The 24170-nt window shown below is 38.5% G+C and overlaps 1 protein-coding gene across 3 annotated transcripts; it reads left to right on the top strand.

Moving 5' to 3' along the window:
- The first annotated feature begins 105 nt into the window (after positions 1-105).
- On the top strand, positions 106-11965 carry LOC117316825 (polyamine oxidase 4-like). Of its 3 annotated transcripts, none has more exons than XR_004530011.1 (8): positions 106-390; positions 1334-1518; positions 2297-2535; positions 4281-4513; positions 6390-6611; positions 8246-8371; positions 8849-9782; positions 9835-9850. XR_004530011.1 is itself a non-coding variant. In XM_033871603.1 (7 exons), the coding sequence occupies exons 1-7, from the start codon at positions 114-116 to the stop codon at positions 11734-11736; spliced, it is 1533 nt and encodes a 510-aa protein (XP_033727494.1). In that variant the 5' UTR covers positions 106-113; the 3' UTR covers positions 11737-11965. The 3 variants fall into 3 exon arrangements, 1 of the variants encoding a protein (XP_033727494.1); XR_004530010.1 differs by having other exon boundaries at positions 8573-9782; XM_033871603.1 differs by lacking the exons at positions 8849-9782; positions 9835-9850 and adding an exon at positions 11486-11965.
- The last annotated feature ends 12205 nt before the right edge of the window (positions 11966-24170 follow it).

The following is a 24170-nucleotide window of genomic DNA, read 5'->3' as shown; positions in this document are numbered from 1 at the left end:
CTGAAGAGAATTAAACAACCAGGACCTATAACAACCTGAAAACAAATGAAGTCACTTAACCTAGTCCTAATCTATTTGCAATGCATACAACTAAATTTGTGAACTAATTTTGAATGACAGTTACCTATTTTTCAGTTTTAGATATGGAGAGAATATTTGTTCAGTTGTGTCTACTGCTGCTTATGTTCAGTACTGAGGTTAGTAAATCAGACTCGCCTCATCAACCAAAGGAAGTACTGGTGATTGGTGGAGGGATCTCTGGACTAGCTGCGGCCAGGAAACTGGTCAACCATCCTTCACAGCTGTATGATGTTACAGTCCTGGAAGCTAGAAAAGAACGATATGGTGGCCGTGTGTGGACAAGCAGGAAACTTTTCAAGAAACCTATTGGTAAGTTAAAGATATACACATGTAGGTTATTGTCACCAGATTTATTCATATTAATTTAATAGTAGACACAAGGGATTATAACATAGTTACTAATGGGAACAAACAGAAACAAGGGATTATAACATGGTTACCAAAGGGGACACACAGAAACAAGGGATTATAACATGGTTGCTAAAGGGAACACACAGAAACAAGGGATTATAACATGGTTGCTAAAGGGAACACACAGAAACAAGGGATTATAACATGGTTACCAAAGGTTACACACAGAAACAAAGGGTTATAACATGGTTACCAAAGGGGACACACAGAAACAAGGGATTATAACATGGTTGCTAAAGGGAACACACAGAAACAAGGGATTATAACATGGTTACCAAAGGTTACACACAGAAACAAGGGATTATAACATGGTTGCTAAAGGGAACACACAGAAACAAGAGATTATAACATGGTTACCAAAGGTTACACACAGAAACAAGGGAAATTTAACATGGTTACCAAAGTGGACACAGAAACAAGGGATTATAACATGGTGACCAAAGGGGACACACAGAAACAAGGGATTATAACATGGTTGCTAAAGGGAACACACATACAGAAACAAGGGATTATAACATGGCTACCAAAGGTTACACACAGAGAAACAAAGGATTATAACATGGTTACCAAAGGGGACACACAGAAACAAGGGATTATAATATGGTTACCAAAGGGAAACATAGAAAGGTTACTCACAGAGAAACAAGGAATGATATAACATGGTTACCGAAGGGAATACACAAAAACAAGGGATTATGATATAGTTACCAAAGGAAACACAGAAATATATGTTACATTCAATGAGAAATAATTCAGTACCCACTAAATATCCAATACATGTCTCTGACGTTGCTTTTATAGTTTCATATTAGTGAGAACTTAACATGCTATTATGCTACAGGTGCAGAGACTGACCTTGGTGCCACCTGGATCAATTCTAAGGAGAAGGATAACCCTATCTTAGCCATTACAAGGAAAGGAGAGATAGAGACTAAAACATCGGGTCCTATCCAGCTTCATGTTCCAGAGGCTGGCAAGATTTTCACGGGTGATGAGGCCAACAAAATATTCACAGAAGTTTTCTCTGTAAGCTGTTTTCTGGGAACTTAATTGCCACAAGCTTTTTTAGAAGAAAAAAATCATCTCAATCCTGAGTTACTTATAAATTAGTTGTTGTTCTTGTATCAAATTTTTTTTTTTTTTAAATACAAATGTATACGCATAAATGAAAATTGACAATTATTTTTGTCAGTTGTGCCCCTTGTAACTTGTTCCCAACATATACTGTATCATCTTTATAAGAATATCAAAATGTTTTTACTTTCATGAAATATAAGAAAATAAAAAATATATGTCAGTGACAACCTACCCTCTGTATCACTGAATCTTATGAAAGTTTTCAGAATGTACTGTATTACGTATAACAAACAAACTTTTACCCACTTTCATAAAATCCCTGAAGCTTCCCTATTACCTATAGAATGACAGCAGGTTTTAGTCCAGGTATGTCTCATTGTTCTGTGATCTCTGTTTCTATTGGCCACGCTCTGTGACCTCTGTTTCTATTGGTCATGTTCTGTGACCTCTGTTTCTATCAGCCATGTTCTGTGACCTCTGTTTCTATTGGCCATGTTCTGTGACCTCTGTTTCTATTGGCCATGTTCTGTGACCTCTGTTTCTATAGGCCATGTCCTGTGACCTCTGTTTCTATAGGCCATGTTCTGTGACCTCTGTTTCTATTGGCCATGTTCTGTGACCTCTGTTTCTATTGGCCATGTTCTGTGACCTCTACTTTCTATTGGCCATGTTCTGTGACCTCTACTTCTATTGGCCATGTTCTGTGACCTCTGTTTCTATTGGCCAGATGATGCAGTCTGCAGTAGACAGAGTAAAAGCCACTGGTATAGATGTCCCCCTACAGAAGGCTGTTGAGGACGAGATCACACGTCACACATTCCAGGGTGACCGTGCCATCATCACGAGTATTCTACGTAATCATCAGGCTGTCACCAAGGCAGATTACTCTGCCATGTTCTTTGACCCGGTAAAACTATTTGGCTGGAATACGGTCGTGGTGGATGGATTTGACCAAGTTCTAGATGCGTAAGATTTATTATCCTGAGAAGGTCCAGCCATATGTGTAATTATTTTTTCTGGGTTATCCAAAACTTAAGATGGCCACCATGATCACCATTTTGAAAAACACATTTCATACTTCTCTACCAGAAGTTAGCTGAAACCTGCCAGGAATGCTCCCGAGACATTTTTTACCAAGAGTTTTTAATTTTCCAGGTCAATTCAAAATCCAAGATGGTCGCTACATGTATGACTTCCATTTTGAAAATCATATTTAAAAAAAAATCTACTCAGTCTCTACTCCTACTATTTGAATTTATTATTAAAACTTGCCTGAAATGTTTCAAAGATTGTCCTGATCAAGTTTTGTTGTTTTCTTAACTGGTCCAAAATTCTAACAATAAATTTCTATTGTTCTCATTACCACTACTGAAACTGCTAATAATGAGCATGTATGCTACATTACAACTAAGGGTCTTTATAGTCACATAACCAGGCCCATGGGGCCTCTTCTTTTATGATAACAATGCTGTAAACTTTTACACTGATAGATGCCATGTTGAATCATTCTTTGAAAAAACAGATTAGATCACAGAAAATATTGTCTGAAAGTACATTTACAAGTACAGAAAACCAGACAACATTTGTAGGTAGATCTTAACAAGTTTAATTGTTTTACAGAAGACCGGACAACATCCATAGGTAGGATCTTTAACAGGTTTAGTAGTTGTTTTACAGAGACCAGACACATCTGTAGGTAGATCTTTAACAGGTTTAGGTTGTTTTACAGAAGACCAGACAACATCTGTAGGTAGATCTTAACAAGTTTAGTGTGTTTACAGAAGACCAGACAACATCCGTAGGTAGATCATCACAGGTTTTAGTTGTTTTAGCAGAAGACGAGACAACATCCGTAGGTAGATCATCAACAGGTTAGGTTGTTTTACAGAAGAACCAGACAACATTTGTGGTAGAGCTGAACAGAGTTTAATGGTTTTACAGTTTTACAGAAGACCAGACAACATCTGTAGGTAGATCATCAACAGGTTTAGTTGTTTTACAGAATACCAGACAACATCCGTAGGTAGATCATCAACAGGTTTAATTGTTTTACAGAATACCAGACAACATCCGTAGGTAGATCATCAACAGGTTTAGTTGTTTTACAGAAGACCAGACAACATTTGTAGGTAGATCATCAACAGGTTTAATTGTTTTACAGAAGACGAGACAACATCCGTAGGTAGATCTTTAACAGGTTTAGTTGTTTTACAGAAGACCGGACAACATCCGTAGGTAGATCTTTAACAGGTTTAGTTGTTTTACAGAAGACCGGACAACATCCCAGGGTAGATCATCAACAGGTTTAATTGTTTAACAGAATAGCAGACAACATCCTTAGGTAGATCTTAACAGGTTTAGTTGTTTTACAGAAGACGAGACAACATCCGTAGGTAGATCTTCAACAGGTTTAATTGTTTTACAGAAGACGAGACAACATCTGTAGGTAGATCTGAACAGGTTTAATTGTAACAACTGTAACCTACAGATTTTTTCTGGTCTTCTGTACTTAGTATTTATACATTTTATGTACCGGATTCATGTATTCTATTTAGAATCCATCCGATGGGAGACTACAGTACAGACAGAACTACCCATGCTTGACAGTGGATTTTTTTTTTTTGTATTGTGTACATTTACTTTGACAAAAATATTTTTAAAAACATATGTATATTTCTTGAATTGTTCTTAGATTCTGCTTCTCTCTTCAGTATTGTATCTGGTCTGGGAACGGAGAAACCTTTGTCCGTCAGCCTTAACCAAGTGGTCAGACAAATCCATATTAACTCCGACAAGAAAAAGGTGATTGTCCGTACCAAGGACCTGACACAGGTAGAGGCTGACCTTGTGATTGTGGCTGTTCCAGTCGGCGTGTTGAGGAATGAGGCCCTTCTCTTTGATCCTGTGCTTCCTGGAGAATGGTACAAGGCAATGAAGGAGTTAGGTAATAACAGAGAATTTACGTGGAAATAATTTAAAACCTCACTGACACCTTTAATGCACTCATCAAGGGTTTAATGGGAATATTATGGTATGGCATACATCGTCCGTGCATCTATCCAGCGTAAATATTTGTTTGGCGATTGGCATTTTAGTTATGATTTTTGGTTTTGTTTGTAAATGATATTGTCATAGGTTGTCTGTCCGTCTGTCCTACATACCTATTTACATAAAATCCAAGGTTGTCAGCGCTCTAGGGATTTTGATCAAAGGACTACAATATCTCGGACAAATTGGAGTTTCATGGTTTTTCGGTCACTGTTACTATTTTTAGAAGGTGACCGTAACGGACATTTATGGCTTTAGCAATACTTAGTATACTTGTTGGTCTTTATTATGCCTAGCCATAAAATGGGGGGAGGGGACATATAGTGTTACCCATGTCCGCCCCATTCCGTCCCATCCCATCCCGTCCTGTCCCGTCCCGTAACAAGCTAATCTCAGGAATTTCTGATGTGATCCTCACCAAACTGTTTTGGGGTGTCAAGTGGCAGCAAGGGCATTTATGTCTTACAGACATTTTCTATTTCATTTCAGAATCTTAATCTTGTCTTCTGACTTCGGTAAGATTTGTTACCTTCAGATAAAGTTATTGTTCCTTAAGCAGTATATTGTTTGAATGATTCCTCTATTGTTACCCTTCCATATTCTTCGCACTTAGTTATAAGAATCCATGTTAATTTGGCATCTGACCAGCGTATATTGTTCCACCCCACAGTACTCATTTGTATCTTAGTGTCAAATTTTGTTTTGAATCTAAATTACTGTTGTATTAGATCATTATATTATTCCACACAAGTTTCAAAATTTTGGGCTGTTCTGTATCTTTTAAGAACACTTTCTAAGGACTTTTTTGGCCAACTGAGACAAAGCCTCAAGTGACCTATTCTTACCGCCTTTTGTCCGCCGTCCTTCCGTAAACAATTTACATTCTTGACTTCTTCTTCAAAACCAATGAACCAAATTCAATGAAATTTGGCAGTAAGCTTTTATGGCCAAAGATGAACCAATGTTGTGAATGATATGGTCCCGACTCCCCAGGGGCCTCATGTGCGGGGCCAAAAAGGGTCAAATCGACTAAAATTTCAAAAATCTTCTTCTCAACTCCCAGATATAGTAGAATCAAATACTCTTCACAGATAGAAGGGTCTTATGGTCCTTTAACAAAGTTCATGACCCTAGGGTGTCACATTTCCCCCTGGTGAGGGGGTAAAGTTAACTATAGTTTTTATTGGGAAATCACACTTTTGAGCATTATTTGTGCCAATTGGCATTGGAAATAATACAAACTTGGTTAGAATTATCAGTATGGGATGTCAAAAAGGGTCTTAATTAACTTAAATATTTCAAAACTCAGGTGACTGTTATAAATTAAGGCCCATTGGCCTCTTGTAGACTATTGCCAGCTTCAAAATATCTTTCCTGTGGTCCATCTGGACAAGGAAAATTAATGGGAAAACCCCAGGTCAGTACATTATTAGACAAACTAAATATAGCATATTGGGGGACCCAGAACTGAAGGGTACCGGTAACTGGATGATAGATTTTATGCAATTATTCCTTAAATAAACAAGTGTCTGCACTGTTAACTTATAATTTCTGCTGGGGTTGTAATTCATAGCTTTGTAAGGCTCATTTCCTGTTTCCTGTTTGATGATATTCACAAATATTCCATACTATTCAGCTAATACAAAGGAAACCAGTTATGATGCTATCAGTGCCACTTAGATATTTGAAATTTGATCTAGCTAGATCTCTAGAGATCCATCAAACCAGAAGTGCATTGTTGGAATTTATGTAATCTTAAAAATCATTGGTAGGTGTATACCAATCACAGAAAGTCATCGTTGGCTTCTCTGAGGTGTTTTGGCCGACTGACATCGGAGTGTTTACCATGACAACACCAGAGGGGCAGGAGCCATTCATCCAGACTTGGTTCAACATGCAGAATCTTGTTGGTATGCCATTCCTGATTGGTACGTTGTACGACGAAGCAGCCGTCAGTATGGAACAAACACCTGTAGAGGAACTTAAACAACAAGGTAAGCAATACCAAGGTAAAAAATAACAAGGTAAACAATAACAACAAGGTTAACAACAACAATGTAAACAGCAACAAGTTGAACAATACCACCATAAACAACAGGGTAAACAACAACAAGGTAAACAACAAGGTAAACAACAAGAAAGTAAACAATAACAAGGTAAACAATAACAAGTTGAACAATACCACCATAAACAACAAGGTAAACAACAACAAGGTAAACAATAACAAGGTAAACAATAACAAGGTAAACAACAACAAGGTGAACAACAAGAAAGAAAACAATAACAAGGTAAACAATAACAACGTAAACAACAAAAAGGTAAACAATAACAAGGTAAACAACAAGAAAGTTGAACAATACCACCATAAACAACAAGGTAAACAATAACAAGGTAAACAACAAGGTAAACAATAACAAGGTAAACAACAAGGTAAACAATAACAAGGTAAACAACAAGAAAGTTGAACAATACCACCATAAACAACAAGGTAAACAACAACAACAAGGTAAACAACAACAAGGTAAACACCAAGGTAAACAATAACAAGGTAAACACCAAGGTAAACAATAACAAGGTAAACACCAAGGTAAACAACAAGGTAAACAACAACAAGGTAAACAACAACAAGGTAAACAACAAGAAAGTAAACAATAACAAGGTAAACAACAACAAGGTAAACAACAAGAAAGTAAACAATAACAAGGTAAACACCAAGGTAAACAACAACAAGGTAAACAACAAGGTAAACAACAAGGTAAACAACAACAAGGTAAACAACAACAAGGTAAACAATAACAAGGTAAAACAAGGTAAACAACAACAAGGTAAACAATAACAAGGTAAACAACAAGGTAAACAACAACAAGGTAAACAATAACAAGGTAAACAATAACAAGGTAAACAACAAGAAAGTAAACAATAACAAGGTAAACAATAACAAGGTAGACAATAACAAGGTAAACAACAAGGTAAACAATAACAAGGTAAACAACAAGGTAAACAATAACAAGGTAAACAATAACAACGTAAACAACAAAAAGGTAAACAACAAGGTAAACAATACCAAGGTAAACAATACCAAGGTAAACAATAACAAGGTAAACAACAACAACGTAAACAACAACAACGTAAACAACAACAAGGTGAACAACAAGGTAAACAACAACAAGGTAAACAACAACAAGGTAAAAAACAACAAGGTAAACAACAACAAGGTAAACAATAACAAGGTAAACAACAAGGTTAACAACAACAAGGTTAACAACAACAAGGTAAACACCAAGGTAAAGAATAACAAGGTAAACAACAAGGTAAACAAGAAGGTAAACAATAACAAGGTAAACAACAAGGTAAACAACAACAAGGTAAACACCAAGGTAAACAATAACAAGGTAAACAACAACAAGGTCAGACAGAAAATGATTAGAAATATATAGATGTATGTAAATTATATCATATAAATGGACTAAATTAGATGTAATAAATGACCTAGACTAGCAGTATTATGTCGGTGCCAAATTTGTTAAAATACACACTAGACTAGGATTACTATCGCAGACCTGAAGGATAAGGTTGAATGCCAATGTGACCTAGTTACACTGTAACCTAAAGCCAGCTTTTATTACAGTGATCAAAGTTTTGGGGAAGTTGTTTGGTGAAGATTTGGTGTCCCAGTATAATATGACTACATTGGTGAGATCACAGTGGACAAGTGACCCTTTTACCTTGGGATCTGGTGCTTATCCACGGACAGGTACGTAAAAACATCCACGGACAGGTACGTAAAAACATCCACGGACAGGTATGTAAAAACATCCACAGACAGGTACGTAAAAACATCCACGGACAGGTACGTAAAAACATCCACGGACAGGTACGTAAAAACATCCACGGACATAGGTAATGTTACTGGTATGTGGGATACTCTGAGCCCTCCTGTCTGACTCTATTTTAGGTAATGTCCCTGGTATGTGGGATACTCTGAGCCCTCCTGTCTGACTCTATTTTAGGTAATGTCCCTGGTATGTGGGATACTCTGAGCCCTCCCTGTCTGACTCTATTTTAGGTAATGTCCCTGGTATGTGGGATACTCTGAGCCCTCCTGTCTGACTCTATTTTAGGTAATGTCCCTGGTATGTGGGATACTCTGAGCCCTCCTGTCTGACTCTATTTTAGGTAATGTCCCTGGTATGTGGGATACTCTGAGCCCTCCTGTCTGACTCTATTTTAGGTAATGTCCCTGGTATATGGGATACTCTGAGCCCTCCTGTCTAACTCTATTTTAGGTAATGTCCCTGGTTTGTGGGATACTCTGAGCCCTCCTGTCTGACTCTATTTTAGGTAATGTTACTGGTATGTGGGATACTCTGAGCCCTCCCATCTGACTCTATTTTAGGTAATGTTACTGGTATGTGGGATACTCTGAGCCCTCCTGTCTGACTCTGTTTTAGGTAATGTCCATGGTATGTGGGATACTCTGAGCCCTCCTGTCTAACTCTATTTTAGGTAATGTCCCTGGTATGTGGGATACTCTGAGCCCTCCTGTCTGACTCTATTTTAGGTAATGTTACTGGTATGTGGGATACTCTGAGCCCTCCTGTCTGACTCTATTTTAGGTAATGTCCCTGGTATGTGGGATACTCTGAACCCTCCCGTCTGACTCTATTTTAGGTAATGTCCCTGGTATGTGGGATACTCTGAGCCCTCCTGTCTGACTCTATTTTAGGTAATGTCCCTGGTATGTGGGATACTCTGAGCCCTCCTGTCTGACTCTGTTTTAGGTAATGTCCCTGGTATGTGGGATACTCTGAGCCCTCCTGTCTGACTCTATTTTAGGTAATGTCCCTGGTATGTGGGATACTCTGAGCCCTCCTGTCTGACTCTATTTTAGGTAATGTCCCTGGTATGTGGGATACTCTGAGCCTCCTGTCTGACTCTATTTTAGGTAATGTTACTGGTATGTGGGATACTCTGAGCCCTCCCATCTGACTCTATTTTAGGTAATGTCCCTGGTATGTGGGATACTCTGAGCCCTCCTGTCTGACTCTATTTTAGGTAATGTCCCTGGTATGTGGGATACTCTGAGCCCTCCTGTCTGACTCTATTTTAGGTAATGTCCCTGGTATGTGGGATACTCTGAGCCCTCCTGTCTGACTCTATTTTAGGTAATGTTGGTATGTGGGATACTCTGAGCCCTCCTGTCTGACTCTATTTTAGGTAATGTCCCTGGTATAGTGGGATACTCTGAGCCCTCCTGTCTGACTCTATTTTAGGTAATGTCCCTGGTATGTGGGATACTCTGAGCCCTCCTGTCTGACTCTATTTAGGTAATGTCCCTGGTATGTGGGATACTCTGAGCCCTCCTGTCTGACTCTAGTTTTAGGTAATGTCCCTGGTATGTGGGATACTCTGAGCCCTCCCGTCTCACTCTATTTTAGGTAATGTCCCTGGTATGTGGGATACTCTGAGCCCTCCTGTCTGACTCTATTTTATGTAATGTTGCTAGTATGTGGGATACTCTGAGCCCTCCCGTCTAACTCTATTTTAGGTAATGTCCCTGGTATGTGGGATACTCTGAGCCCTCCTGTCTGACTCTATTTTAGGTAATGTCCCTGGTATGTGGGATACTCTGAGCCCTCCTGTCTGACTCTATTTTAGGTAATGTTACTGGTATGTGGGATACTCTGAACCCTCCTGTCTGACTCTATTTTAGGTAATGTCCCTGGTATGTGGGATACTCTGAGCCCTCCTGTCTGACTCTATTTTAGGTAATGTCCCTGGTATGTGGGATACTCTGAGCCCTCCTGTCTGACTCTATTTTAGGTAATGTCCCTGGTATGTGGGATACTCTGAGCCCTCCTTTCTGACTCTATTTTAGGTAATGTCCCTGGTATGTGGGATACTCTGAGCCCTCCCGTCTGACTCTATTTTAGGTAATGTCCCTGGTATGTGGGATACTCTGAGCCCTCCTGTCCGACTCTATTTTAGGTAATGTTACTGGTATGTGGGATACTCTGAGCCCTCCTCTTTGACTCTATTTTAGGTAATGTCCCTGGTATGTGGGATACTCTGAGCCCTCCTGTCTGACTCTATTTTAGGTAATGTCCCTGGTATGTGGGATACTCTGAGCCCTCCTGTCGGACTCTATTTTAGGTAATGTCCCTGGTATGTGGGATACTCTGAACCCTCCTGTCTGACTCTATTTTAGGTAATGTCCCTGGTATGTGGGATACTCTGAGCCCTCCTGTCTAACTCTATTTTAGGTAATGTCCCTGGTATGTGGGATACTCTGAGCCCTCCTGTCTGACTCTATTTTAGGTAATGTTACTGGTATGTGGGATACTCTGAACCCTCCTGTCTGACTCTATTTTAGGTAATGTCCCTGGTATATGGGATACTCTGAGCCCTCCTGTCTCACTCTATTTTAGGTAATGTCCCTGGTATGTGGGATACTCTGAGCCCTCCTGTCTCACTCTATTTTAGGTAATGTCCCTGGTATATGGGATACTCTGAGCCCTCCTGTCTGACTCTATTTTAGGTAATGTCCCTGGTATGTGGGATACTCTGAGCCCTCCTGTCTAACTCTATTTTAGGTAATGTCCCTGGTATGTGGGATACTCTGAGCCCTCCTGTCTGACTCTATTTTAGGTAATGTTACTGGTATGTGGGATACTCTGAACCCTCCTGTCTGACTCTATTTTAGGTAATGTCCCTGGTATATGGGATACTCTGAGCCCTCTCGTCTGACTCTATTTTAGGTAATGTCCCTGGTATGTGGGATACTCTGAGCCCTCCTGTCGGACTCTATTTTAGGTAATGTTACTGGTATGTGGGATACTCTGAGCCCTCCTGTCTGACTCTATTTTAGGTAATGTTGCTGGTATATGGGATACTCTGAGCCCTCCTGTCTGCCCGTACATTTACTTTGCTGGGGAGCACACAAGTCTAGATGGAATGATTGGAGCCCATGGAGCATATAATTCCGGGATCAGGGCTGCAGAACAGATAATCAATGGCCGTTGTGAGAGGGAGCTCAAACGAAAGCAGAAAACGAAAGAAGAAAAAGAGAAGAAAAATAAAAAGAAAGAGGACAAAAGTCCTAAAAAAGATGAACTTTGATAATGTTTAGAAACATGTGCCTTACCTGTATTTTCCTCCTAAAATATGACAGATAAAGAGATGATTCCCCTCCAGCATTTTGGTCGGCAGGGTATTTCCATTATCATGTTGTCGTCTATAATTTTTGTGAAGGCAACTCCTCCTGCATTTCATTAGATTTCAATGAATGTAAGTAGACCACTTTTGAAATAAAAAGCTTGTGTACACAATGTTCATATTCACAACATGACATCACAGCTTCATGTTCTACTGTACACCTTACTTAGATTTTGGTGGCCGTTGGTCGAGGTTAAAGGTCAAATGTCACACTTGACCTCTTTCAGAATGATATCTCTTGAACCCCTGAACAGATTTATTTTTTTGATGTCGGGTGTGGGGCTGGGGTGTCTATGTGAAACTCTACTCACTTGGCTTTTATTAGGTCACCTGAGACGAAGTCTCAGTTGACCTATTGCAATCGCCTTTTGTCGTGCGTCGTGCGTCGTGCGGTGTGCGTCGTCCGTCGTAAACAATTTACATTTTCAACTTCTTCTTAAAAACTGCTGAACTAAATTCAATGAAATTTTACAGGAAGCTTCCATGGCTGAGGGTGAACCAAAATTGTGAATTATATGGGCCCCACCCCCAGGGGCCTGAGGGGCGGGGCGAAAAAGGGTCAAATTGACTAAAACTTCAAAAATCTTCTTCTCTACTCTCAGATAAGGTGGAATCAAACACTCTTCATAGATGAAAGGGTCTTAAGGTGCTTTACCAAAATTGTGAATTTCATGACCCTGGGGTCTCATGTTTGCCCCTGGGGAGGGAGTAAACTTTACTATAGTTTATATAGGGAAATCACATTTTTGACTATTATTTGTTGGATTTGTATTGGAATTCATTCTAACTTGTATCAAATTATCAGCATGGGATGACACTTTGATGGTATGTATATGTTGGCCCTAGTTGACCCCCAGGGGCTGGTGGGCGGGGCCAAAAAGGGTCAAATTTACAAAAATTTCAAAAATCTTCTTCTCTACTCTTAGATATGGTAGAATCAAATACTCTTCATAGATGGAAGGATCTTAAGGTGCTTTACCAAAAGTGTGAATTTCATGACCCTGGGGTCTCACGTTTGCCCCTGGGGAGGGGGTAAACTTTACTATAGTTTATATAGGGAAATCACATTTTTGACTATTATTTGTTGGATTTGTATTGGAATTCATTCCAACTTGTATCGAATTATCAGCATGGGATGACACTTTGATGGTATGTACAGGTTGGCCCTAGTTGACCCCCAGGGGCTGATGGGCGGGGCCAAAAAGGGTCAAATTGACTAAAATTTCAAAAATCTTCTTCTTTACTCTCAGATGGGGTAGAATCAAATACTCTACATAGATGGAAGGATCTTAAGGTGCTTTACCAAAATTGTGAATTTCATGAACCTAGGGTCTCATGTTTGCCCCTGGGGAGGGGGTAAACTTTACTATAGTTTATATAGGGAAATCACATTTTTGACTATTATTTGTTGAATTTTTATTGGAATTCATTCTAACTTCGTTAACATTATCAGCTTGGGATGACAGTTTGATGGTATGTACATGTTGGCCCTGACTGACCCCCAGGGGCTGATGGGCGGGGCCAAAAAGGGTCAAATTAACAGAAATTTTAAAAATCTTCTTCTTACAGCCCAAATAAGGTAGAATTAAATACTCTTCACAGATCGAAGGGTCTTAAGGTGCTTTACCATAATTGTGAATTTCCTAGCCCTGGGGTCTTGAGTTTGCCCCATGGGAGGGGATAAACTTTACTATAGTTATAGGGAAATCACATTTTTGACTATCATTTGTTTTATTTGTTTTGAAATTCATTCTTTCATTCAAATTTACTGAAATATTTCAAAAATCAGGTGACCGTTAAGGCCCATGGGCCTCTTGTTTTTCATATATTTCACAACAAACTCAGTTGTGTTATTTCAAACCTGAATTTCATATTGTCAGGGGGATATCTCATGTATTGCCTGACTATTTTACATATTCATTTAGTATGTTGGTGTGAGAGAGTTCTTAACTTATAGAGATGATATCCATATTCACACAAATTTTCTACCTTTTAATTGAGTGTGTTGTGACTTTGTTAAATGTGCTGAAGTTAAACTTCATTTATGTGTATATTGCTCCATCTTGTATGTTTTATTTAAGATTTTAAACATATCAGTTTATATACCTAATATCGATTTTGATAATCGTGATCGATGTTTTGTTTTCATAAAGAAAGAAATTAACTAGGTTTCTGGTATGTACCAGAAGGTTAACTATTGAATCTGGGCTTGGAATAATGATTATAGAACAGGGTTTATAATAACCCTGTTGTACTATCTTTAGGGTTTATAATAACCCTGTGTAGTTTATTTGTGAAATGTCTCTGACACACTCTAGGGTCTCTATCAGAGATTGTTATTATGGTTACCAAGAGTATTCGTCTATTTATAACAGAGTTGTCATGGCAACAAACATTGTACTGTACATCTCTATCTTGGGTAGTTGTCATGGTGACAAACATTGTACATCTCTATCTGGGATAGTTGTCATGGTGACAAACATTGTACATCTCTATCTTGGGTAGTTGTCATGGTGACAAATGTTGTACATCTCTATCTGGAATAGTTGTCATGGCAACAAACATTGTACTGTACATCTCTATCTTGGGTAGTTGTCATGGTGACAAACATTGTACATCTCTATCTGGGATAGTTGTCATGGTGACAAACATTGTACATCTCTATCTTGGGTAGTTGTCATGGTGACAAATGTTGTACATCTCTATCTGGAATAGTTGTCACCGCTACAAACATTGTACATCTCTATCTGGGATAGTTGTCACCGCTACAAACATTGTACATCTCTATCTGGGATAGTTGTCACGGCTACAAACATTGAACATCTCTATCTGGAATAGTTGTCACGGCGACAAACATTGTACATCTCTATCTGGGATAGTTGTCATGGTGACAAATGTTGTACACCTCTGTCTGGAATAGTTGTCATGGTGACAAACATGCATTTCTATCTGGGATACATGTAGTTGTCATTATGACAGACATACACCTCTGTCTGGGATAGTTGTCATGGTGACAAATGTTGTACACCTCTATCTGGAATAGTTGTCACCGCTACAAACATTGTACATCTCTATCTGGGATAGTTGTCACCGCTACAAACATTGTACATCTCTATCTGGGATAGTTGTCACGGCTACAAACATTGAACATCTCTATCTGGAATAGTTGTCACGGCGACAAACATTGTACATCTCTATCTGGGATAGTTGTCATGGTGACAAATGTTGTACACCTCTGTCTGGAATAGTTGTCATGGTGACAAACATGCATTTCTATCTGGGATACATGTAGTTGTCATTATGACAGACATACACCTCTGTCTGGGATAGTTGTCATGGTGACAAATGTTGCAGATCTCTGGAATAGTTGTCATGGTGACAACTGTTGGAAACCTCTGGAATAGTTGTCATGGTGACAACTGTTGCAGATCTCTGGAATAGTTGTCATGGTGACAACTGTTGTAAACCTCTGGAATAGTTGTCATGGTGACAACTGTTGCAGATCTCTGGAATAGTTGTCATGGTGATCTCTATCTGGCAATTCTGTCATTTTTACCAAGATTACTCTGTCCGTATCTGGGATAGTTGTCATGGTAACACAATTTTGCTGTCCATATGTTGGATACATGTAATAATTACCAAGATGACTCCTTTTCTTGGATTGTTGTCATGGTAACAATATTTTGCTTTCCCTATCTTGGATAGGTGTAATGATTACCAAGATAACTCCTTTTCTGGGATTGTTGTCATGGTAACCAGAATTATATGTCCTTACTCTCTCTATCGGTGATCATTGATCAAAGATAGAAGAATTATTTTATAAAATTGTTGATCTGTTGAATACATTTTCATGTTCACATTCATCATGATTTTTGTCAACTATTGTTGAGATTTTTGTCCCTAAGTATCATTCTTTATATACATGTATATGACTGTTATATTCATAGTTGATGTGGATGACAATTGCTAGATATTTTAGTCAAGAAATAATAATTAAAAAAATAATTGCTATGAGGCTTAGAATCATTATGTGTTTAGTTTTCAAGGGTGAAGGTCACTCAATGTACAAAGTGGGTGGAAAATATTTTCACTCACATTCAAGGTCATTGGAGTCAAATTTGAAAAATATTCAAACACCTTCTTCTCAAAAACCATGAGGCCAGAGCCTTGTTATTAGTCTATACTTACATTCTGAGTGTTGATTCTTTATATGAACATACCTAGTGAAAACAACAAACATTTGACCATGAAAATACTATGAAAATAGTATGAAAACATCGTTTCATGTGGTGATTTTCCACACATTACATCAGAAAAATATTAATACACTTGAAAAATAGTCCCCGTTTCATTTCCGTAAATTATGTTTTCTTTGTCATCTATTCGCATAAAATAAATCTAATTTAACAAGAATTATTGTATTCAATGTTATTTCATGTCTTTTTGTTTTGAATAACAAGCAAAACAAAAAAAATATTTCATTGGCGTGATCACCGACTGTTCCATTAATTTAGTACCTTTTGGTATTGGTATATATAGTTATCAAAAGTTAAAAATTTTAAATGTATCTCTTCTTTTTGTTTTTATTCTAAATCACCCTAATGTAAATATATGAATTGAACGGATTTATTTCATTTTCATGGCGGCTATGAATAGCAGCAGTTATCTACATTAACGTGCAACACGGGATATGTAGATAGCTACTGCTATTCATTGCCGCCGTGAAAATGAAAAAAAATCCATTCAATCCCTATACATGTATAACTTGCTTCAGTGAATGAATTGCTTGTTCAGGTTAATTGCCTTGAACCATGCACATTCAAAGGAATGAAGAACTATCAGATTCGTTTAAATATATGACCTTGACCCACATTTCCAACAAATACAAATTTTCTTATACATAAAGGCAACCTGTCTATAGTGACCGTTTTTCTGCCTCCCCTTGGGCGGTCGTTATAGACAGGTTTGACTATAAAAGAAGAATATTCTGAAAATGACAAAGTTTTGTGAATTCTGATACAATGGAGCTGAAACTCACTCAAAAGCTGCTTCAGAATTTTGTATAAAATATACCTCACTTTATGATGGCAAACCATTGATTACCAGATTTAAGTGGCTTAAGTTCCATTTAATCACGAACCACGAAACATTTTCCTATAATAATATATAGGTTACCTCCCTTTTGACACACTTCCAGAAAGTGCAATGAAATTGTTGTCATGTCTAATTAATTTTGGGCAATGATCAGATTTATTATCAATGAAGTATTTCAAAAGAACGGTGACAAAGAGACAAATGATCATAGTGTTCATTTCCAGTAATAGAAAAATATATTATAATTAGTTTTTTTTAGCTCTTTGAGTTATAAAAAAAGGCTATAGAACAGTGTCACTTGTTTTTGCAAGACCAGGGACCTGTTCGTTTATGTGGACAAACCGGTTTGTCAGATTTTAAATGTAATATTTCAAACATACCGGTATATCTTGATGGACCTGTAAATGTTAATACAGGCCTTGGGAGTCTTTGTCAAGGCTGGTCTGAAAACAATATAAAATCACCAGGTCCGTCTTTATTTCATAAACAAACAACACCGGTCCAACTGGACCAACTGGATCAACTGGACCAACCATTTGGACCGCAAAAACAAAAATGGCCCAGAACATTAACTTGTATTATAATACATTGCCATCTATAAGTTCCTTTACACTTTGCAGACAGTATTTTGAAATTCAGCAAAAAGTAACTATGATTTGAACACTGTGTTGTTTTTTAGCCCACCATCATCAGATGGTGGGCTATTCAAATCGCCCTGCGTCCGTGGTCCGTCGTCCGTCCGTCCGTAAACAATTCTTGTTATCGCTATTTCTCAGAAAGTACTGAAGGGATCTTTCTCAAATTTCATATGTAGGTTCCTCTTGGTGCCTAGTTATGCATATTGCATTTTGAGACCAATCGGAAAACAACATGGCCGACAGGCAGCCATCTTGGATTTTGACAATTGAAGTTTGTTATCGCTATTTCTGAAAAAGTACTGAAGGGATCATTCTCAAATTTCATATGAAGGTTCCCCTTGGTGCCTAGTTATGCATATTGCGTTTTGAGACCAATCCGAAAACAACATGGCCGACAGGCAGCCATCTTGGATTTTGACAATTGAAGTTTGTTATCGCTATTTCTGAGAAAGTACTGAAGGGATCTTTCTCAAATTTCATATGAAGGTTCCCCTTGGTGCCTAGTTATGCTTATTGCGTTTTGAGACCAATCCGAAAACAACATGGCCGACAGGCAGCCATCTTGGATTTTGACAATTGAAGTTTGTTATCGCTATTTCTGAGAATGTACTGAATGGATCTTTCTGAAATTTCATAAGTAGGTTTCCCTTGGTGCCTAGTTATGCATATTGCGTTTTGAGACCAATCTGAAAACAATGTGGCCGACAGGCAGCCATCTTGGATTTTGACAATTGAAGATTGTTATCGCTATTTCTGAGAAAGTACTGAAGGGATCTTTCTCAAATTTCATATGAAGGTTCCCCTTGGTGCCTAGTTATGCATATTGCATTTTGAGACCAATCTGAAAACAACATGGCCGACAGGCAGCCATCTTGGATTTTGACAATTGAAGATTGTTATCGCTATTTCTGAGAAAGTACTGAAGGGATCTTTCTCAAATTTCATATGAAGGTTCCCCTTGGTGCCTAGTTATGCATATTGCGTTTTGAGACCAATCCGAAAACAACATGGCCGACAGGCAGCCATCTTGGATTTTGACAATTGAAGATTGTTATCGCTATTTCTGAGAAAGTACTGAAGGGATCTTTCTCAAATTTCATATGTAGGTTCCCCTTGGTGCTTAGTTATGCATATTGCGATTTGAGACCAATCGGAAAACAACATGGCCGACAGGCAGCCATCTTGGATTTTGACAATTGAAGTTTGTTATCACTATTTCCTAGAAAGTATTTAAGGGATCTTTCTCAAATTTCATATGTAAGTTTCCCTTGTCGCCTAGTTATGCATATTGCATTTTGAGACCAATCGGAAAACAACATGGCCGACAGGCAGCCATCTTGGATTTTGACAATTGAAGTTTGTTATCGCTATTTCTGAGAAAGTACTGAATGGATCTTTCTCAAATTTCATATGGAGGTTCCCCTTGGTGCCTCGTTATGCTTATTGCATTTTGAGATCAATTGGAAAACAATATGGCCGACAGACCACCATCTTGGATTTTGACAATTGAAGTTTGTTATCTCTATTTCTCAAATTACTGAATGGATCTTTCTCAAATTTCATAAGTAGGTTCCCCTTGGTCCCTTGTATTGCATTTTTGGACCAGTCTGTCCTGAAAACAACCTGGCAAACAAACAGCCATTATCGTTAAATCTCAAATTTCTTATATAGCTAGGATTCCCTTGTTTGAAAAGTACTGGAGGGATGTCTCAATTTGCACAGATTAGTACAATGAAGGGAAAAGTAGAGAAAAGATCAATCTGACATGGAACCTATGAAGATCATTCAATGGTGGGCGCCAAGATCCCTCTGGGATCTCTTGTTTCTGGATAATTTCTTATCATAATGCTTTTACAGTCAATCGATAGTCGATATGTTTATTGATGATCTACAATCCTGAAATGCAACAAATTTTTGCAATATTATGTCTTTTTAGAAATTTTAAATTGGGAGCATATTTCTACTGAATAACAGGTTTTTTTAAGGATAATTCATTAAGTGTAATATTATCGTATGTGTTTTTAAAAAAAAAAAGTTTTGTGCATTTTTGGAATATCTTTGATTAAAGGTCCCTCCCTTGGCTCTCCCTGAAACTTCATTGAGGTGTTCATAAAAGATTGCCATTGGCAATTATTGATCTTTAATCTCAAGAAGTTGCTTAGTGAAAGATTGTGATGCACTTACAATACCTCATCAAGTAAAAAAGATTGTGTATAGTTTTTTTATGGATGACTGTGTATATACTGCATAAGTTATGTTGACTAATTAGCCCATTGTGATTTAATTAAGTTAAAACAGTACATTTCATCAAATAGAATTTGAGTTATCACCCTTTACCTGTACGACTGGATATTCACTTAAGAATAAAAAAACATTAGGAAGTCAACTCACACTTTGGTTTGGTTTATTTTTGTTTAACGTCCTATTAAATGCCAGGGTTCATTTAAAGATGCACCGGTTTTGGAAGTGGAGGAAAGCCGAAGTACCCGGAGAAAAACCAGTGTCGGGACACATTAACAACTCGGCCACTGCGGCCCCGAATTTACACTGACGTAGTCTGATGTCAATAACATATAAAAGGCCAAGTTAAAATTGAATATAAACCATCTGTACAGATTTTGATTAATAATTCAGATAATCAATAAAAAAAATAATCAGTTTAACATTTTTATTTCAAATTTATACAAAATAATTACCTTTTATCTGTCTTCAGGGACATTATTGTAATATAGACCTAGGAACTGTCTGACCCATTAATTACCACCCATAGTCTTCATTGTCATACAGACCTAGGAACTGTCTGACCCATTAATTGCCACCCATAGTCCTCATTGTCATATAGGCCTAGGACCTGTCTGACCCATTAATTGCCACCCATAGTCTTCATTATCATATAGACCTAGGATCTGTCTGACCCATTAATTACCACCCATAGTCTTCATTGTCATATAGGCCTAGGACCTGTCTGACCCATTAATTACCACCCATAGTCTTCATTGTCATATAGGCCTAGGACCTGTCTGACCCATCACTTAACACCCATAGTTTACATTGTCATATAGACCTAGGACCTGTCTGACCCATTAATTACCACCCATAGTCTTCATAGTCATATAGGCCGAGGACCTGTCTGACCCATTAATTAACACCTATAGTCTCGTTGTCATATAGGCCTAGGACCTGTCTGACCCATTAATTAACACCCATAGTCTTCATTGTCATACCTACCTAGGACCTGTCTGACCCATTGATTAACACCCATAGTCTTCATTGTCATATAGACCTAGGACCTGTCTGACCCATTAACTAACACCCATAGTCTCCATTGTCATATAGGCCGAGGACCTGTCTCACCCATTAATTAACACCCATAGTCTTCATTGTCATATAGACCCTAGACCTGTCTGACCCATTAATTACCACCCATAGTCTTCATTGTCATATAGACCTAGGAACTGTCTGACCCATTAATTAACACCCATAGTCTCATTGTCATATAGACCTAGGACCTGTCTGACCCATTAATTAACACCCATAGTCTTCATTGTCATATATACCTAGGACCTGTCTGACCCATTAATTAATACCAATAGTCTTCATTGTCATATAGACCTAGGACCTGTCTGATCCATTAATAAACACCCATAGTCTTCATTGCCATATATGCCTACGAACTGTCTGACCCATTAATTAACAACCATAGTCTTCATTGTCATATAGACCTAGGAACTGCCTGACCCATTAACACCCATATTCTTCATTGTCATATAGGCCTAGGAACTGTCTGACCAATTAATTACCACCCATAGTCTTCATTGTCATATAGACCTAGGAACTATCTGACCTATTAATTAACACCCATAGTCTTCATTGTCATATAGACCTAGGACCTGTCTGACCCATTAATTACCACCCATAGTCTTCATTGTCATATAGACCTAGGACCTGTCTGACCCATTAATTAACACCCATAGTCTTCATTGTCATATAGACCTAGGACCTGTCTGACCCATTAATTACCACCCATAGTCTTCATTGTCATATAGACCTAGGACCTGTCTGACCCATTAATTACCACCCATAGTCTTCATTGTCATATAGACCTAGGAACTGTCTGACCCATTAATTAAAACCCATAGTCTTCATTGTCATATAGACCTAGGGCCTGCCTGACCTATTAATTACCATCCATAGTCTTCATTGTCATATAGGCCTAGGACCTGTCTGACCCATTAATTACCACCCATAGTCTTCATTGTCATATAGGCCTAGGACCTGTCTGACCCATTAATTACCACCCATAGTCTTCATTGTCATATAGACCTAGGACCTGTCTGACCCATTAATTACCACCCATAGTCTTCATTGTCATATAGGCCTAGGACCTGTCTGACCCATTAATTAACACCCATAGTCTTGATTTTCATATAGACCTAGGGCCTGCCTGACCTATTAATTACCACCCATAGTCTTCATTGTCATATAGGCCTAGGATCTGTCTGACCCATTAATTACCACCCATAGTCTTCATTGTCATACAGACCTAGGACCTGTCTGACCCATTAATTACCACCCATAGTCTTCATTGTCATATAGGGCTAGGACCTGTCTGACCCATTAATTACCACCCATAGTCTTCATTGTCATATAGACCTAGGACCTGTCTGACCCATTGATGAACACCCATAGTCTTCATTGTCATACAGACCTAGGACCTGTCTGACCCATTAATTACCACCCATAGTCTTCATTGTCATATAGACCTAGGACCTGTCTGACCCATTGATTAACACCCATAGTCTTCATTGTCATATAGACCTAGGACCTGTCTGACCCATTAATTACCACCCATAGTCTTCATTGTCATACAGACCTAGGGCCTGTCTGACCCATTAATTACCACTCATAGTCTTCATTGTCATATAGACCTAGGAACTGTCTGACCCATTAATTACCACCCATAGTCTTCATTGTCATATAGACCTAGGAACTGTCTGACCCATTAATTAACACCCATAGTCTCATTGTCATATAGACCTAGGACCTGTCTGACCCATTAATTAACACCCATAGTCTTCATTGTCATATATACCTAGGACCTGTCTGACCCATTAATTAATACCAATAGTCTTCATTGTCATATAGACCTAGGACCTGTCTGATCCATTAATAAACACCCATAGTCTTCATTGCCATATATGCCTACGAACTGTCTGACCCATTAATTAACAACCATAGTCTTCATTGTCATATAGACCTAGGAACTGCCTGACCCATTAACACCCATATTCTTCATTGTCATATAGGCCTAGGAACTGTCTGACCAATTAATTACCACCCATAGTCTTCATTGTCATATAGACCTAGGAACTATCTGACCTATTAATTAACACCCATAGTCTTCATTGTCATATAGACCTAGGACCTGTCTGACCCATTAATTACCACCCATAGTCTTCATTGTCATATAGACCTAGGACCTGTCTGACCCATTAATTAACACCCATAGTCTTCATTGTCATATAGACCTAGGACCTGTCTGACCCATTAATTACCACCCATAGTCTTCATTGTCATATAGACCTAGGACCTGTCTGACACATTAATTACCACCCATAGTCTTCATTGTCATATAGACCTAGGAACTGTCTGACCCATTAATTAAAACCCATAGTCTTCATTGTCATATAGACCTAGGGCCTGCCTGACCTATTAATTACCATCCATAGTCTTCATTGTCATATAGGCCTATGACCTGTCTGACCCATTAATTACCACCCATAGTCTTCATTGTCATATAGGCCTAGGACCTGTCTGACCCATTAATTACCACCCATAGTCTTCATTGTCATATAGACCTAGGACCTGTCTGACCCATTAATTACCACCCATAGTCTTCATTGTCATATAGGCCTAGGACCTGTCTGACCCATTAATTAACACCCATAGTCTTGATTTTCATATAGACCTAGGGCCTGCCTGACCTATTAATTACCACCCATAGTCTTCATTGTCATATAGGCCTAGGATCTGTCTGACCCATTAATTACCACCCATAGTCTTCATTGTCATACAGACCTAGGACCTGTCTGACCCATTAATTACCACCCATAGTCTTCATTGTCATATAGGGCTAGGACCTGTCTGACCCATTAATTACCACCCATAGTCTTCATTGTCATATAGACCTAGGACCTGTCTGACCCATTGATGAACACCCATAGTCTTCATTGTCATACAGACCTAGGACCTGTCTGACCCATTAATTACCACCCATAGTCTTCATTGTCATATAGACCTAGGACCTGTCTGACCCATTGATTAACACCCATAGTCTTCATTGTCATATAGACCTAGGACCTGTCTGACCCATTAATTACCACCCATAGTCTTCATTGTCATACAGACCTAGGGCCTGTCTGACCCATTAATTACCACTCATAGTCTTCATTGTCATATAGACCTAGGAACTGTCTGACCCATTAACACCCATATTCTTCATTGTCATATAGGCCTAGGAACTGTCTGACCAATTAATTACCACCCATAGTCTTCATTGTCATATAGACCTAGGAACTATCTGACCTATTAATTAACACCCATAGT

This window comes from Pecten maximus, chromosome 18 (assembly GCF_902652985.1).
Source record: "Pecten maximus chromosome 18, xPecMax1.1, whole genome shotgun sequence".
In the NCBI taxonomy this organism is placed as follows: Eukaryota; Metazoa; Mollusca; class Bivalvia; order Pectinida; family Pectinidae; genus Pecten; species Pecten maximus.
Note: the sequence above shows the minus strand (reverse complement) of the source record. Positions and strands in the feature narration are given on the sequence as shown.

What these genes read in the sequence shown, in the direction of transcription:
- LOC117316825 (XM_033871603.1), top strand. Translation starts at nt 114, where the DNA reads ATGACAGTTACCTATTTTTCAGTTTTAGATATGGAGAGAATATTTGTT. An exon ending in TATTCACAGAAGTTTTCTCT is followed by an intron (nt 1,519 to 2,296) that starts GTAAGCTGTTTT and finishes TCTATTGGCCAG; the next exon opens with ATGATGCAGTCTGCAGTAGA. An exon ending in TTTGACCAAGTTCTAGATGC is followed by an intron (nt 2,536 to 4,280) that starts GTAAGATTTATT and finishes TTCTCTCTTCAG; the next exon opens with TATTGTATCTGGTCTGGGAA.